The 13,155-nt window shown below is 47.1% G+C and overlaps 1 protein-coding gene and 1 pseudogene across 1 annotated transcript; one reads left to right on the top strand and one right to left on the bottom strand.

Moving 5' to 3' along the window:
• Nucleotides 1-2,545: 2,545 nt before the first annotated feature.
• On the top strand, nt 2,546-3,398 carry LOC109784446 (dirigent protein 1). Its single transcript, XM_020343043.4, has one exon. The coding sequence runs from the start codon at nt 2,634-2,636 to the stop codon at nt 3,213-3,215; it is 582 nt and encodes a 193-aa protein (XP_020198632.1). The 5' UTR covers nt 2,546-2,633; the 3' UTR covers nt 3,216-3,398.
• Nucleotides 3,399-7,748: 4,350 nt separating this feature from the next.
• On the bottom strand, nt 7,749-10,050 carry LOC109784448 (flotillin-like protein 2; annotated as a pseudogene).
• Between the last annotated feature and the right edge of the window lie 3,105 nt (nt 10,051-13,155).

The raw sequence follows: 13,155 nt of genomic DNA, 5'->3' as shown, positions 1-13,155 counted from the left end.
CTTAATTAATAGTTTAATACCTTCTTTATATGTGGTATTTTGAAAATGTCTATTATATATGTTTCCAACTCATTTGAATGGAGTAAATACGATTATTTGATGTTCTCACAAAAATTATTATATATGAGATGTTGATTTCTATCAATACTATACGTTAAAGATTACAACACGTACATAATCATCATCTCTATTTCGCACAGTGCACAATAATCATCCTATATACGGTGATGTACACGAAACTGCTGATACAAGCTTTATATAAACCAGGGGCTTAACGTTCATTTCCATATTGTTTGAAATTGTGTCCATAGTTTATTGTTTAAGAATATCGATGTTGATATGCAACCTTGAAAATTTGGCATGCATGTCCTTACAGATTAATTGTTTTCACTGGAGCTGTCTAATATGTTTGCAACTAAATTAAGTCTTGATTTGGATTACAGTTGCAAACACATATATCAATGACACAAAAATAATGCTCTTATGCACATGCTATCATTGAATACTAAAATATAGTTGCTATTTGCATTATAATGAATATTTGTTGGCATCACTAAGGAGAAACGACAACAAAGGCGTAAACATATGTCGGCAACTAGGTAGATATTTATGTTGTATAATGAATTGTAAACACCTTGAGTACATTTAAAAAATATCCTACCTTTATGTTTTTGTACAACACCAGTTATCATGTTGCTTGGTATAGCATCATGAAAAATTCCAAGAGAAATACTACATACTCGGGCTACTCTCAAAGGCTTTGGTCATTGGTCATTGGGAAATACTACATACTCGGGCTAGACACTTCCGCTTGGCCCTCCTTTGATTCAGTTAAAGATTGGTGGATGAGTACTTGCACCGACGACATGCCAAACAGACAAGCCAAGGCATCCCTCACCATACTCAAGTCATGGACAATATGGAACGAGCGTAATGCGAGAGTTTTTAAACATAAGAGCATCCCACCGACAATCTTGCTCTCCTCCATCTCTACAGAGGCCAACCTTTGGATCGTCGCCGGTGCAAAAAGGCTAGGGGCTTTAATTTTGCGTAAGTAGTCCGCATGCCGTGTAATTGGGTGACCTGTAACAAACTCTATTCTCCCTTATTTAATAGATGAGGCAAAACTTTTGCCTCCGTTTCAAAAAAAAAGAAAAGACTTTTGCTAATGCCGTCCAGTGTGTTTGAGGGGTAAGTTTTTTCTCCCGTTACAACGCACGGGCATGTTTGCTAGTGGATATTGAAGTGCGTGAGTATAAAAAGTTCTTATGGATATGAGTTTGTTGAGTAAATAGGCAATTTCTCGATTAAATTAATCCACGAGTAAATCACTAGCATGGCATTGACACATATGATCGCATACTGATATTCAGCCAAAGTAGCACATACTACGCTAATTGCAGAAAGATCTACGTATAACGCTAGCATGGCTAAAACAGAAAACAGTAGGAGCGGGATAAACGAGTTATACCCTCCAGTAGGCCATGCAGAGGCCGCGGCTTTGGTGGCAGCAGCGGCGTCCTCGGCGGCCTTTTTGTCAGCTTCAGCTTTCTCGGCGGCGGCACGTTCGGCGTCGGTGGACATGGTGATGATGAAGGCGACGCGGACGTAGAGGAAGTACACGATCGGAAGTGAGCAGTCGCGTAATCGCTGCCCAAAAACCTATTCGCCCCTCACCCCGTACAGGAACCAGAAGGGCGTGGTTTCGGAGACCTGCTCTCCCGTTGACCGTGTACGCGGCGGACGGGATGGAGTCACCAGCGGCAGCAGCAGCAGCAAGGGAACGACGGTGGGCGTGCGCGTGGAGCAGATGTGATCTGTTCGTGGCGGCTAGGGTGAGGAGACACCGCACACTTATAGGCGCAGCCGCGTGGAGAGACGTGGGCTCGACCCACGTCCGAGTCCGTGACAGCCCACGATCCGACGTCTCAGATCGTGGCCCAGCTGTCAGAAAACTCTCCGTTAGTGACTGGCAAAAATAAGCGCGTAGGTGTAAGCTCGGCTCAATTTCGCAACCCGCGGCGCGTCGTGCCGAGGCGGGCGGAGGAGGAGTGCGCGAGGGCCTCTTCTCTTCTCAAGCTCCAATAGCATGTAGAAGAAAAACCCTTATAAGGAGGTCCAACTCCTCTTCCACTTTCGGGGTGGGACTAAACTTCCCGCTACATCTAGTGCCATATAACCTACATGGGCCCTTAGAGATTTTTCAGAAATTGCTACATGGGCCTAGAGCCCATCTCAAATTTCAGCAGAGTTTAGGTAGAAGAGGATTGTACTCACGCCCATACCCTATCAATTGACATCCCTATGCGGAAGCGAGTTCGAGGCACAAATTGGAACCCGCGGCATATGTAGTGGCAAGCACAAGGGAGTGGGCACCGACGTGTACGAGAGCATGGATGCGTTGCTAGCGCAAAGTAATGATCAGAAGTGCCAAAATCTCAGTTAGGGAGGCTTTGAAGAGGCACATGTATGTGATGCGCAAAAGCACATTCGTCAAAAGTAAAACTGCCAAATTACTCGTGGAGCAGGTTTATGGTCAAATCAAACACGTCTTATAGCGAGCAACACATCTGTGCGTGCTATATATATACGTCAACAAACGTGTAGCACACCTCAACAATTCATCGCCAATCATGCCTGTTGCAAAGTCGAAGCAGAGGAGCACCCTCTTCGTCTTCGTCTACTTGGCCTCTTCGGCGGCGCTCGCGGTGCTGCTCTCCGCGTCCTGGCAATGGGCATCCGCCCGGCCCGCCCGCATGCGCCTGTTCATGCACGACGTGCTCACCGGCCCGGGCGCCACGGCGGTCGAGGTCGTGAACGGCACGGGGCCGTCGCTGTTCGGGGGCGAGCCGCCGCTGCGGTTCGGGCACGTGGTGGTGATCGACGACGCGCTCACGGAGGGGCCGGACCCGGCGTCGAGGCCCGTGGGGAGCGCGCAGGGGATGTACGTCTTCGCGTCCATGCACGACCCGGCGTTGCTCTTGTGCATGAATGTTGTGCTCACGGCGGGGCCGTACTCCGGGAGCACCTTCACCGTCGTCGGCCGCGACAACATCGTCGAGCCACTGCGGGAGCTGTCGGTGGTGGGCGGCACGGGGAGGTTCCGGATGGCGACGGGGTACGTGCTCTGGAGAACGGCGAGCTGGCAGCTACGTAAGAACGCCGTCCTCGACCTGGACATCTTTATCCACGTCCACGCCTACGCCCGTGCATGATGGACGCCATCGGTCGCCTTAGACGCATCGCATATGCATCCTATTTATGGCATTTTCGTTTTTTTCGGTTGTTTTCGTTTTCTTTTTCACACATTAGTTTTATTTCAAATCAATCAAATATATATTAAAAATAAAAAGAAGTGGACGGAATACTACCACTGAAACTTCATATATTCAGTAAAATTTGTGTGCATGTGCACGCGGAGGGTGGCGGTGGCGGTGGTGGGTGGGGATTTCTCGTGTACCGGTGCTTGTGGCGCACCAGTGCATCGAACTCCTATGGCATATCTTAAAATGTTTGAAAATTTTGAAAAATAACACGTTCACGCAATATCAATGATTAAAATTTTAAATGAAAATTAAAAACATAACTGGAAAACAAAAATGATAAATTCGAGACTAAATAGTACATAACATATTTTCGGCTTCTGATTTGGCACGTTATCACACTGATGTCAAGTTTGTCATTTTTGTGTCACGGGAAATGTTTCAAATTTTGATATGAAATTTTATGACAACATACATTAATGTTGTGTTAATGTCTTAGATGTTTTTCTTCTTCAGATTTTTCCTAACATTTTAAAATTTGCTACGCCGTCCGGTGAACCGGTATCATTACAAGGGCGGGTTACCGATTACATTACGAGCGGAGGGGGGATTTTAACATTTCTCTATTTTTTACCATGTTTTCTTCTAGTAAAACAATGGCCTGCCCACATGTAACATCTTCATTTGTCATTTTTACGATTTGTATAAGAATTACGAACCTGTACCATGAGATTTATAAGTAAAAGCATTTACGAGTTTTTTTGTTAATATTACAACATTATAAAAAATAATATGGATGTTGGTTTTCTCTGAATGAAAAATCTAACCAATGTGGAGACACCCAAATAACGCAACTAATTGCTTATCCATATCTATATCTATACCTAATATTAAAATAAGGATTGTTTCTTCACTTATTTTTGTTCACCCAATAATTTTCGTACGTCGCTCTTTACCATCGTCCGGCTGGCCATCGTTGGTGCTCCCGCATGAGCAAATTTCGTACATCGCTCGATTGGGCCAGGTCCCCGCCTCGGTCCAGCTGGGCTACAATCAAGGCTACAATCAACGCTCCCACTTGGGCCCCCCGCCGTGCTACAGGTGGCCTGCCCTTTTTGCCCAGCCAATAATTTTCGTACGTCGCTCTTTACCATCGTCCGGCTGGCCATTGTTGGTGCTCCCGCATGAGCAAATTTCGTACATCGCTCGATTGGGCCAGGTCCCCGCCTCGGTCCAGCTGGGCTACAATCAAGGCTACAATCAACGCTCCCACTTGGGCCCCCCGCCGTGCTACAGGTGGCCTGCCCTTTTTGCCCAGCCAATAATTTTCGTACGCCGCTCTTTACCATCGTCTGGCTGGCCATCGTTGGTGCTCCCGCATGAGCAAGTTTCGTACATCGCTCGATTGGGCCAGGTCCCCGATTCGGTTCAGCTGGGCTACAATCAACGCTCCCACTTGGGCCCTCCGCAGTGCTACAGATGGCCTGCCCTTTTTGTCGGGCCAATAATTTTCGTAGGTCACTCTTTACCATCCATCATCATCCGGCTGGCCATCGTAAGTGCTCCAGCATGAGCAAGTTTCGTACATGCCTGATTGGGCCAGGTTCCCGCCTTAGTCCAGCTGGGTTACAAGCCTACAATCAACGCTCCCACTTGGACCCCCCGCCCACCGCTAGCCCAAATTTAAATGTAGCTGCGCCTGGCTGAAAATAATAATTGATGGTGTGGGACTCGAACTCACGAGCTTCCATGAGGCCATGGCTGAGGTAATTCCAACACCAGTTTGGAAAGCACTGGAATCGGCAGGATGGTCAAGGATGTATGCATATTAACCCTATCTGGAAATCGGCTTGGCACCTATATGTACCTGGGAAGGTAAAACATTTTGTTTGGAAAGTATTGAAAGGTGTTCTGCCCTGTTTTGGTGTTCTAGCATCGCGACACATTCCAACGAGTGCTCAGTGCCCCATATGCAACATAGGGGTGGAAGATATCCAGCACTGTTTATTTACCTGCTCTCGAGCAAAGGAAATCTGGTTCGAGTTAGGATTGACAGAGGAAATTGACAGAGCAGTGACCCAAGACCAATCAGGTTCTGTGACTACGGAAATTTTGGGTAGAACCGATGGCTCATTCGGCGACTTGCCAAAGCCGGAGCTAATTGCGATAGCAGCATGGTACATTTGGTGGCAGCGGCGGCGGATCATGAGAGAAGAATCAGTACAAACGCCGGATCGGTCCGCGCTCTCTATCAAGGTTCTGTGTACCAACTTCGTCAGATCATCAACGCCAAAATATCCCACTAGGAAACGAGATCACATGTGGAAGAAACCGATCCGGGGTTCGGTGAAGGTCAATATTGATGCATCATTCTGCGCTCAAACAATGGCTGGAGCTACAGGAGCTGTTGCCCGGGACGACAAGGGCGAATTTATAGCAGCAGCCACTTGGTTTTTGCCTCATGTGTGTGCAGCTGACTCGGCAGAGATTCAGGCTATAAGAAACGGCTTCTGGCTAGCACAGAGGATTGGGTGTACCTCTTTGATAATTGAGTCTGATAGCTCAAACGCACTTGAGGCTGTTAACCAGCCTGAAACATATGGACCTGACGTTGCTGTGATTACAGAGTGCAATCATATACGGCGGGAGTTTGCATCGGTGACTTGCAATCACTGCTTCCGGGAAGCTAATGAGGTAGCTGATACACTAGCAAATCATTCTTTTAGTAATAGATGTTATGAATTTTGGGAAGCCTCTATTCCCGATTTTATTTCTCACCTTATTGTAAAAGACCTATCCATCATTTGAGAAATAAATTCTTACCTTTTTTTTTAAAAAAAGGCTCCGTTGACCAATTGAGACATGACATGTGAATTCTAGAGAGGGTTCTAATCATAGTATAAGAAACATATAGAGAACATATTCCAAAAAAAAAAATGACAAATGACATATTGGGTTTTACAGTTAAATAGTCCCACATTGGTCCCTTACTAGTAGAATGCCCGTGTGTTACTACGGGCTTTTGAAATATTTTCCTTGAGTTATGTGAACATCATTGAACTCACTCATCGGAATACCAGTTGGAAATAAATGTTGCCATAAACATTTATCGTAATTCCAGCCGGTTTGCTTTATTTTGAGTGCGTCGTTGTTGTGAGATATCATCACTTGCACATCTTTTTGTTGTATAAAACATGGTGAATTTTTGTCCCCTTCCAATGACGTCGCCTCAAAAACCCTCTGAATGGGTTCCTTTTTGAACCCCGACATAATCCATCTCCATCTCTCTCATATTCTACAAAATTAAATATATATAGAAATATACCTTTTGAGTATTATATCATGTGCAACATACATACAAAGAAGAACAATTATTTGCATGCACCTCTTTTGGTTGTGTAAAACTCGTTGAATTCTTAGCCCCCTCCATCATCGTTACATCAGGGTCTTTGTCAGTCGACATCTCCGAAGCACAATCAAATCCATCAGTTTTATGACCTACAAAGGTATTCTAATATAAACAAAGATTAGAATAATTTTTTATGATGGTGGTATGGAAAATATATATTCATTGGACAAATGCTAGAAATGAGCAGTTTCTAGTAGATTGAGTGGCATCCCAATTTTAATAATTTTAGGCTCACCTCTAAATCACATGTTGATGGTTATTCTCACGAATATCTACTATTTAGGGTATGTGGTATATTGCCCATAAAAAACTATGCTATGTTACATTTCTCCACGAGCAAAGAACGGATTTCCCCTTTATATAATGATAGTCAGTCATCAGTAATTTCTTGGATATTTTTAAGTAATTTATTGAGAAAATATTTTATGCTATTCTGAATATATATAGTATATAGGTATAAATAAAGCTTTATTTTTATGATATTCCCATTATACCCCTCCTATACGACTTGTTGTCCTCTCCCGCACGACCGCACTCTATCCACTCCCTCTCCGCACCACTCACTCTCTTGTTCCCCTCCCTCTCTAGATCCATAGACTTCACCGGCGTCCCTCACTCTCCTCTCTCCGCCCTCGCCCCCACAACCAACAGAATCGGCGACCCCCTCTCCCACCCCTCCACCCTTTCACCCCTCCCCTCTTCTCACCAAAATTAGTGAAGGGGGGATCGAGAGAGACCAGACGGTTGCCTGATCCGCCCACAAACCGGCGAACAACACCACGCCAAGGTCACCAACGCCGTCATGAAATGACAGGCTTCTTCCACCTCGACAGACTTGCTCGCGCACCAAGATATGAGAGGGGGCCTTCTACTTCTCCCTCGCTCATCACCCCTTTGGCCAAACCATGGATCAACCTTCCTCTACTTTGACCCATGCCATGGACCGAGCTCACTTCCCTCCTCAAGGTCATCTCTTCACCCCTTTGCTCGTGTGGCATGTTGCACCGCTAACCCTCACCTTATCTCCCTCCCTTTCCTCCCATATCGAGACATGCATGTGTTTCTGCTCGGCCGCTTCACCTCACCGCCGCCTTCATCTCCTTATACAATGTCGTATCCGCCGCCTTCTGCCAGCTGTAGAAGAGCGTGTTCGATTCTTGAACCTACAAAATATAAAATGCTGAGGTCAATAAGTATGAATTTCTCTTGTCCCTAGTACTATATTTTTATACATGCTTATTGCATAACCAACCTGTGTGTCATAGTGTATTGTGGACTTGCTGAGCTGCTCGACCTTGAGCTTGTCAGTTTGGCAGAGCACGTTCTTCGTCTTAACCTCCATCTGTAGCTCGGCATCGCGGATGGCGACAACCTTGGCGGCCTCAACCTCGGCGACCTTGGCCTGCCAGTCCCAGCCTTCCCCTTCATGGCGAGGTCAGTCATTGAGGCGGCGTTGTCGGCCTTCCTAGTGTTCTCAAACACCCGCACCTCCGCCTTGACCTTGCCCTTCTCCTTGAGCGCCTCGCCCTGCTGCCACACAGAGAGCACCTTGTTTACGGCGTCCACCTTGGCGGCGTTCTGGCACGTGAGGCCATCCCGCTCCACAAACATCCACCTTGGCCCTGCTCGCTGCCTCCTGTTGTGTCTTCTCGCCGAGGTAGGATACTCATGCCCCGGAACGTCCAGCAGCTGCTTCACGGTGGCATTGTAGATGAAGAGGCCGTATTGGTCCAGCTCCTTCTGCACGCTGCTGAACACCTCCTGCTTGAACTTTTTGGTGCGGGTGAAGATCTCGTCCATGGTTAGCTGCGCAACCAGCATCCGGGTCTCACCCTCGATCAGCCCTTTAGCCCTTCACCATGTCGTGCCCGTGGCTCCTACCGTACGAGTGCAACAGCGCGATCAACTTCACGTAGAGTAGGAGCTTCGCTTCGACGGTGGGCAGGGCTGGACGTACCGCTCGTGGCTCAATCGGTGTTTGACACGCTCGGTCCTGGCTTGTTAGAGAAAATGGATGATCTGGTCTGCTAAAATTGGCCTGGAAAATTGTCGGTCCGATCCGGTCTGGTCTTCAACCGGTCCGACCAAGAGGACTGAGAAAAAATGTCACTGCCGCCGCCATTCGTTCTCAGCATGCCGACCGGCAGCCCCCGGGTAAACTACCATGTCCCCAAGCTTCCCCTCTCCTTCTTTTCTCTCCTCCCCATGCACCATAGCCTCTCACCACCGCTGTCGTGCATGCACCACTGACGATCTCGAGTTCTCAACTTGGCGCCGACAGCGTTCTAGCTGCGGGTTTTGCTGCCATGGCAGCGACCGTTTTAGCACAACACACATGCAGACCATCAACTAGGGAAAACAGTCGATTGAGTGTGAACTTCGGATCGTGCGAGAATCGCTCAGCCGTGATTTCCGCATGAGATTTAATAGCCTCCGCCTATAATCACGCACCATGATCCTACGCTGCCGTTTTCTTTGTTGAAGCATATGTTCAGGTCCACCTGCCGCCACGTGATTCTCTCTCTTCCATTGCTCTCTCCGTAACAACCTTTCCTTATCATCTGCATCTTTATCGCGAGTAAAGGATTAGCAAGGTCAGCTCAGGAGTTAGTTGGGTTACTGGCGGCACCTGCCTGTGTATATCTTGTATAAATGTATACCTCTATAACTGAATATGACTGATTTCAGTTGTGTTGGTGTGTTCACTTTCTGCACTTCTATTCAGTCGAACAGGAAATAGGAAGTACAAGAGAAACATGGCTTGATCCGAAAATCACGGCACCATTTGACAACAAACTGAACGTCATGTTTTTTTCATGGTTAATCCGCTAATTATGGCAAGGCCCGAACACAAAAAAACATGGGCTCATGAAAAAAACTGCTACAGAAGGTTCATGGCTAACAGCCGCGCACTTGCCGCGGCACATCACCGACCTCATCGCTGGCACTCCCGCATGTCCACCACCTCGCCACAGCACCCGCACACGCAGCCCACCTCGCCGCTGGCCCAGCACGTTGACGCCGGTGGTGGTTGGCCGGTCCAAATGCTGGCTCGATGAGGGACCGAACCAACCCGGACCGTGTCGCCTTGGTAGCGTTGCCGAGTTCCAGGGTGGTCACCCGGCACCGATGGTGAAGACGGCGGGCAGGACGAAGGGCAGCTTCTTGGAGCTCTACCAATACCCACGCCTTCTTCACCAGCGTTAAGTCCTCGATGCCCCAGTCGGTGATGGCCAGGTACTACGACGCGTACGCGGCGATGAAGCTCACCGTTGACTGTTTTGCCGGCTGTACCGTTAGGTTTTCTTTCCTTCTTACCTACATAGGACATAGGAGTGTTGACCGATCAAAGGAAATAAATAGAACCTGATAGTACATATAGCAAAAATGCCCGTGCGATGCAACGGACCTATCAAACTTGTTTTACGTTATCTTGGTTTATGTAATCAATTAATTACACAATCTCTGTTGTATGTTCTTTCTCTATTCCAAAATTCCACTCACGCGAGTAAGAAGTATTTCACTGTCTTATGCAAGTAGTTCAGTGCATACATATGCTACTCATTCGTAATTGCAACCTGAACAGAGTAAAAAAAATCGGTTTGGTGCATGGATGGATTGATGGTAACACACTGTCTAATGAAAAGGATAAGAATCACATTGGCATGCATAGGTGATTTGAAATTTTAAAAATATAGCATCTACATCTGCGCATCATGAGGAACAATTCCAGAGAAAAAAATTGATCCAGTCAAGTGTATCTTTGGATATTTCATTATCCACTTAGGCCATAGTATTAGTTCCCACGTGGTGCACATCATCCTGATGCATGGGTGTGCCTCGGCCCTTACATTGCAAATGTTATTATTGCAGAAAGAGCACACATTCATAAGCTAACGGTTTCACAATGCGTTCTTGCTGATAGTAATTGAACCAAATGAAACGATGGACAAGCAGATTGATTAAGGAACTCTAGGTAATACTTCATGCCGTAAGCATTGGCTAAAAAGTTAATTTGTAAGTAACAAAAAAAGGCCTAGAAGAATAGTTCTACCTAAATAAAGTTTACTGCTGCACATGAGCAGATCCACACGAAGCAGAGGGGAGGTGGAGCAGGCCGGTAACCAGGGGAAGGAGCAGAGTGGGAGAAGATTTACACCGCCGTCTCAACTGGATATGGTGTCCCCGCCGCATCTGTGGAGGCGCCGCGGCTCCGCCTCGGATGGTGCTCGTGGCTATGGTGAAGAGGAGGGGCGACGCATGGGCGAAGAGGCAGGTGGTGCTCGTGGCCAAAAAAGTGGGTCGTTCGAGCTGCGGGAGGGAGGAGGGGATCGCCGGGAGGCGGCGAGATCGGTGGGCGGCGGCGGCGACGTCCAGGTAGGGAAGTCGAGGTAGGGTGCTGTGTTTTTTTAGGGGAATTGCTTGTGAAAATAACGTGCGACGACGACGTAGCGAGCGGATCCCCTTAAAAAAGACGTAGCAAACTGGTAGGAATGGATACGATTGATGACGTTGATAAATAGTGATGAATATTGACCTAATTTACTATCATCATGCATGGAAACGAATCATCAAGAAAAAGAATACTTCCTATTACTACGGTCATAGGAAGCTTCCTAATCTCTGCTACAAAACAATTTCTGCCCAAACAAGGAAGAAAAGTTATGCACATGATTCGGAAGGAAACAAACGTTATGAAGATTAATTAATTCAGATTTGATCTTTAGAGATTGATTGTGATTGATTCTTTTACATAAAGACAATACTAAATAATTTGCGTCAGTATGGAAAGTTCTGATCCATTCAGTTTTTTTCGTTGTGTGAGAGGGTGACGCGAAAATAAACCGATGAAGTGGGGGGAGAAGACGAAAAAAAATCTACGAAAAAAACCCAGCGAAAATGGGATAAAAAAAACCATGATAGGTGGGACGAAAATTGACCGGCGAAGACTACCAGCTACTCCATTAAAAATAGAGATAACGAATCCCACCGATTCAAATATGTTTCACAGGTTGCCTGAAAAAGAAAGGCAACCAGGGGAGTCAAGGAAAATAAATGAGAAGGTGGGCTGCCTCGCAGCCAGCACCATCCAATTGGACGGTGACTTGGTAATTAAATCGCATTAAAGTAGGGGGATTTGTAGGCTGCTACCCTGCCATACCACGACGGATAAATATATAGGGCATTCTTGAAGGGGAAGACGTTCCAGCCCACCTAAAGAAGATGCAAAAAAAAAAGGGCTGCACAACATGCCCACGCCCCGGTTATAAAACAAACATCAAATACCAACACGTTTCAATATGGTTTTGAGTAGGAATGGTTTCACGATCATTTAAAGCTTTGCCTGCATGTAAGTTCCAAAACAAAAACTTTGCCTAAAACTCAGTGTTGGGATAGGCCTAGGAATTTTTTTATGGATAATTAGAATTTTGTTAGAATTATAATATCTTTAAGTATGTTATGTAGATATTAGGGATGAAAATGGAGTGGAAACTTTCCGCTTTTCTGGAGGAAAAATGAAAAGGGAGAGGAAATATGAAAAAGGAAACAAAAATTTGCAAAACGGAAATCGAAATGGAAATTTTTATGCGGAAGCGGAAACAAATACGGAACAGTGTTTTCCGGTGAAACAGATGTGGAAACGGAACTTTTCGTTTCCGTGAATATGGAATTTCCGTTTTTACTATAGGCTTATTGATACTTTTGTAGCTCAACCATCAAACAACACTCAATGACACAATGGGCAGAGGAGCACCCTCTTCGTCTTCGTGTACTTCGCCTCTTCGGCAGCGCTCGCGGTGCTGCTCTCGGCGTCCTGGCAATGGCTTGCCGCGGCACCCGCCCGGCCTGCCCGCATGCGCCTGTCCATGCACGACGTGTTCACCGGCCCGGGCGCCACGGCGGTCGAGGTCGTGAACGGCACGGGGCCGCCACTGTTTGGGGGCGAGCCGCCGCTGCGGTTCGGGCAGGTGGTGGTGATCGACGACGCGCTCACGAAGGGGGCGGACCGGGCGTCGAGGCCCGTGGGGCGCGCGCAGGGGATGTACGTCTTCGCGGCCATGCACGACCCGGCGGTGCTCTCCTGCATGAATGTGGTGCTCACGGCGGGGCCGTACTCCGGGAGCACCTTCACCGTCGTCGGCCACGACAACATCGTCGAGCCACTGCAGGAGCTGTCGGTGGTTGGCGGCACGGGGAGGTTCCGGATGGCGACGGGGTACGTGCTCTGGAGGACGGCGAGTTGGCAGCTACACAAGAATGCCGTCCTCGACCTGGACGTGTTTATCCACGTCCACGCCTACGCCCATGCATGATGGACGCCATTGGTCGCCTTAGACGCAGGCATCATATTTATGCCTTTTTTGTTTTCTTTTTTCACATATTAGTTTTATTTTAAGTCAAATTCACGGAACATCAATTTATGTTTGTTATAAAATTTCAAATTAAAATTAAAACATAACTCTGAAATCAAAAATGATAAAT

The sequence above is a fragment of the Aegilops tauschii genome, chromosome 2 (genome assembly GCF_002575655.3).
Source record: "Aegilops tauschii subsp. strangulata cultivar AL8/78 chromosome 2, Aet v6.0, whole genome shotgun sequence".
NCBI classification, from domain to species: domain Eukaryota; kingdom Viridiplantae; phylum Streptophyta; class Magnoliopsida; order Poales; family Poaceae; genus Aegilops; species Aegilops tauschii.
This window is presented reverse-complemented; position numbering and strand designations above follow the sequence as displayed.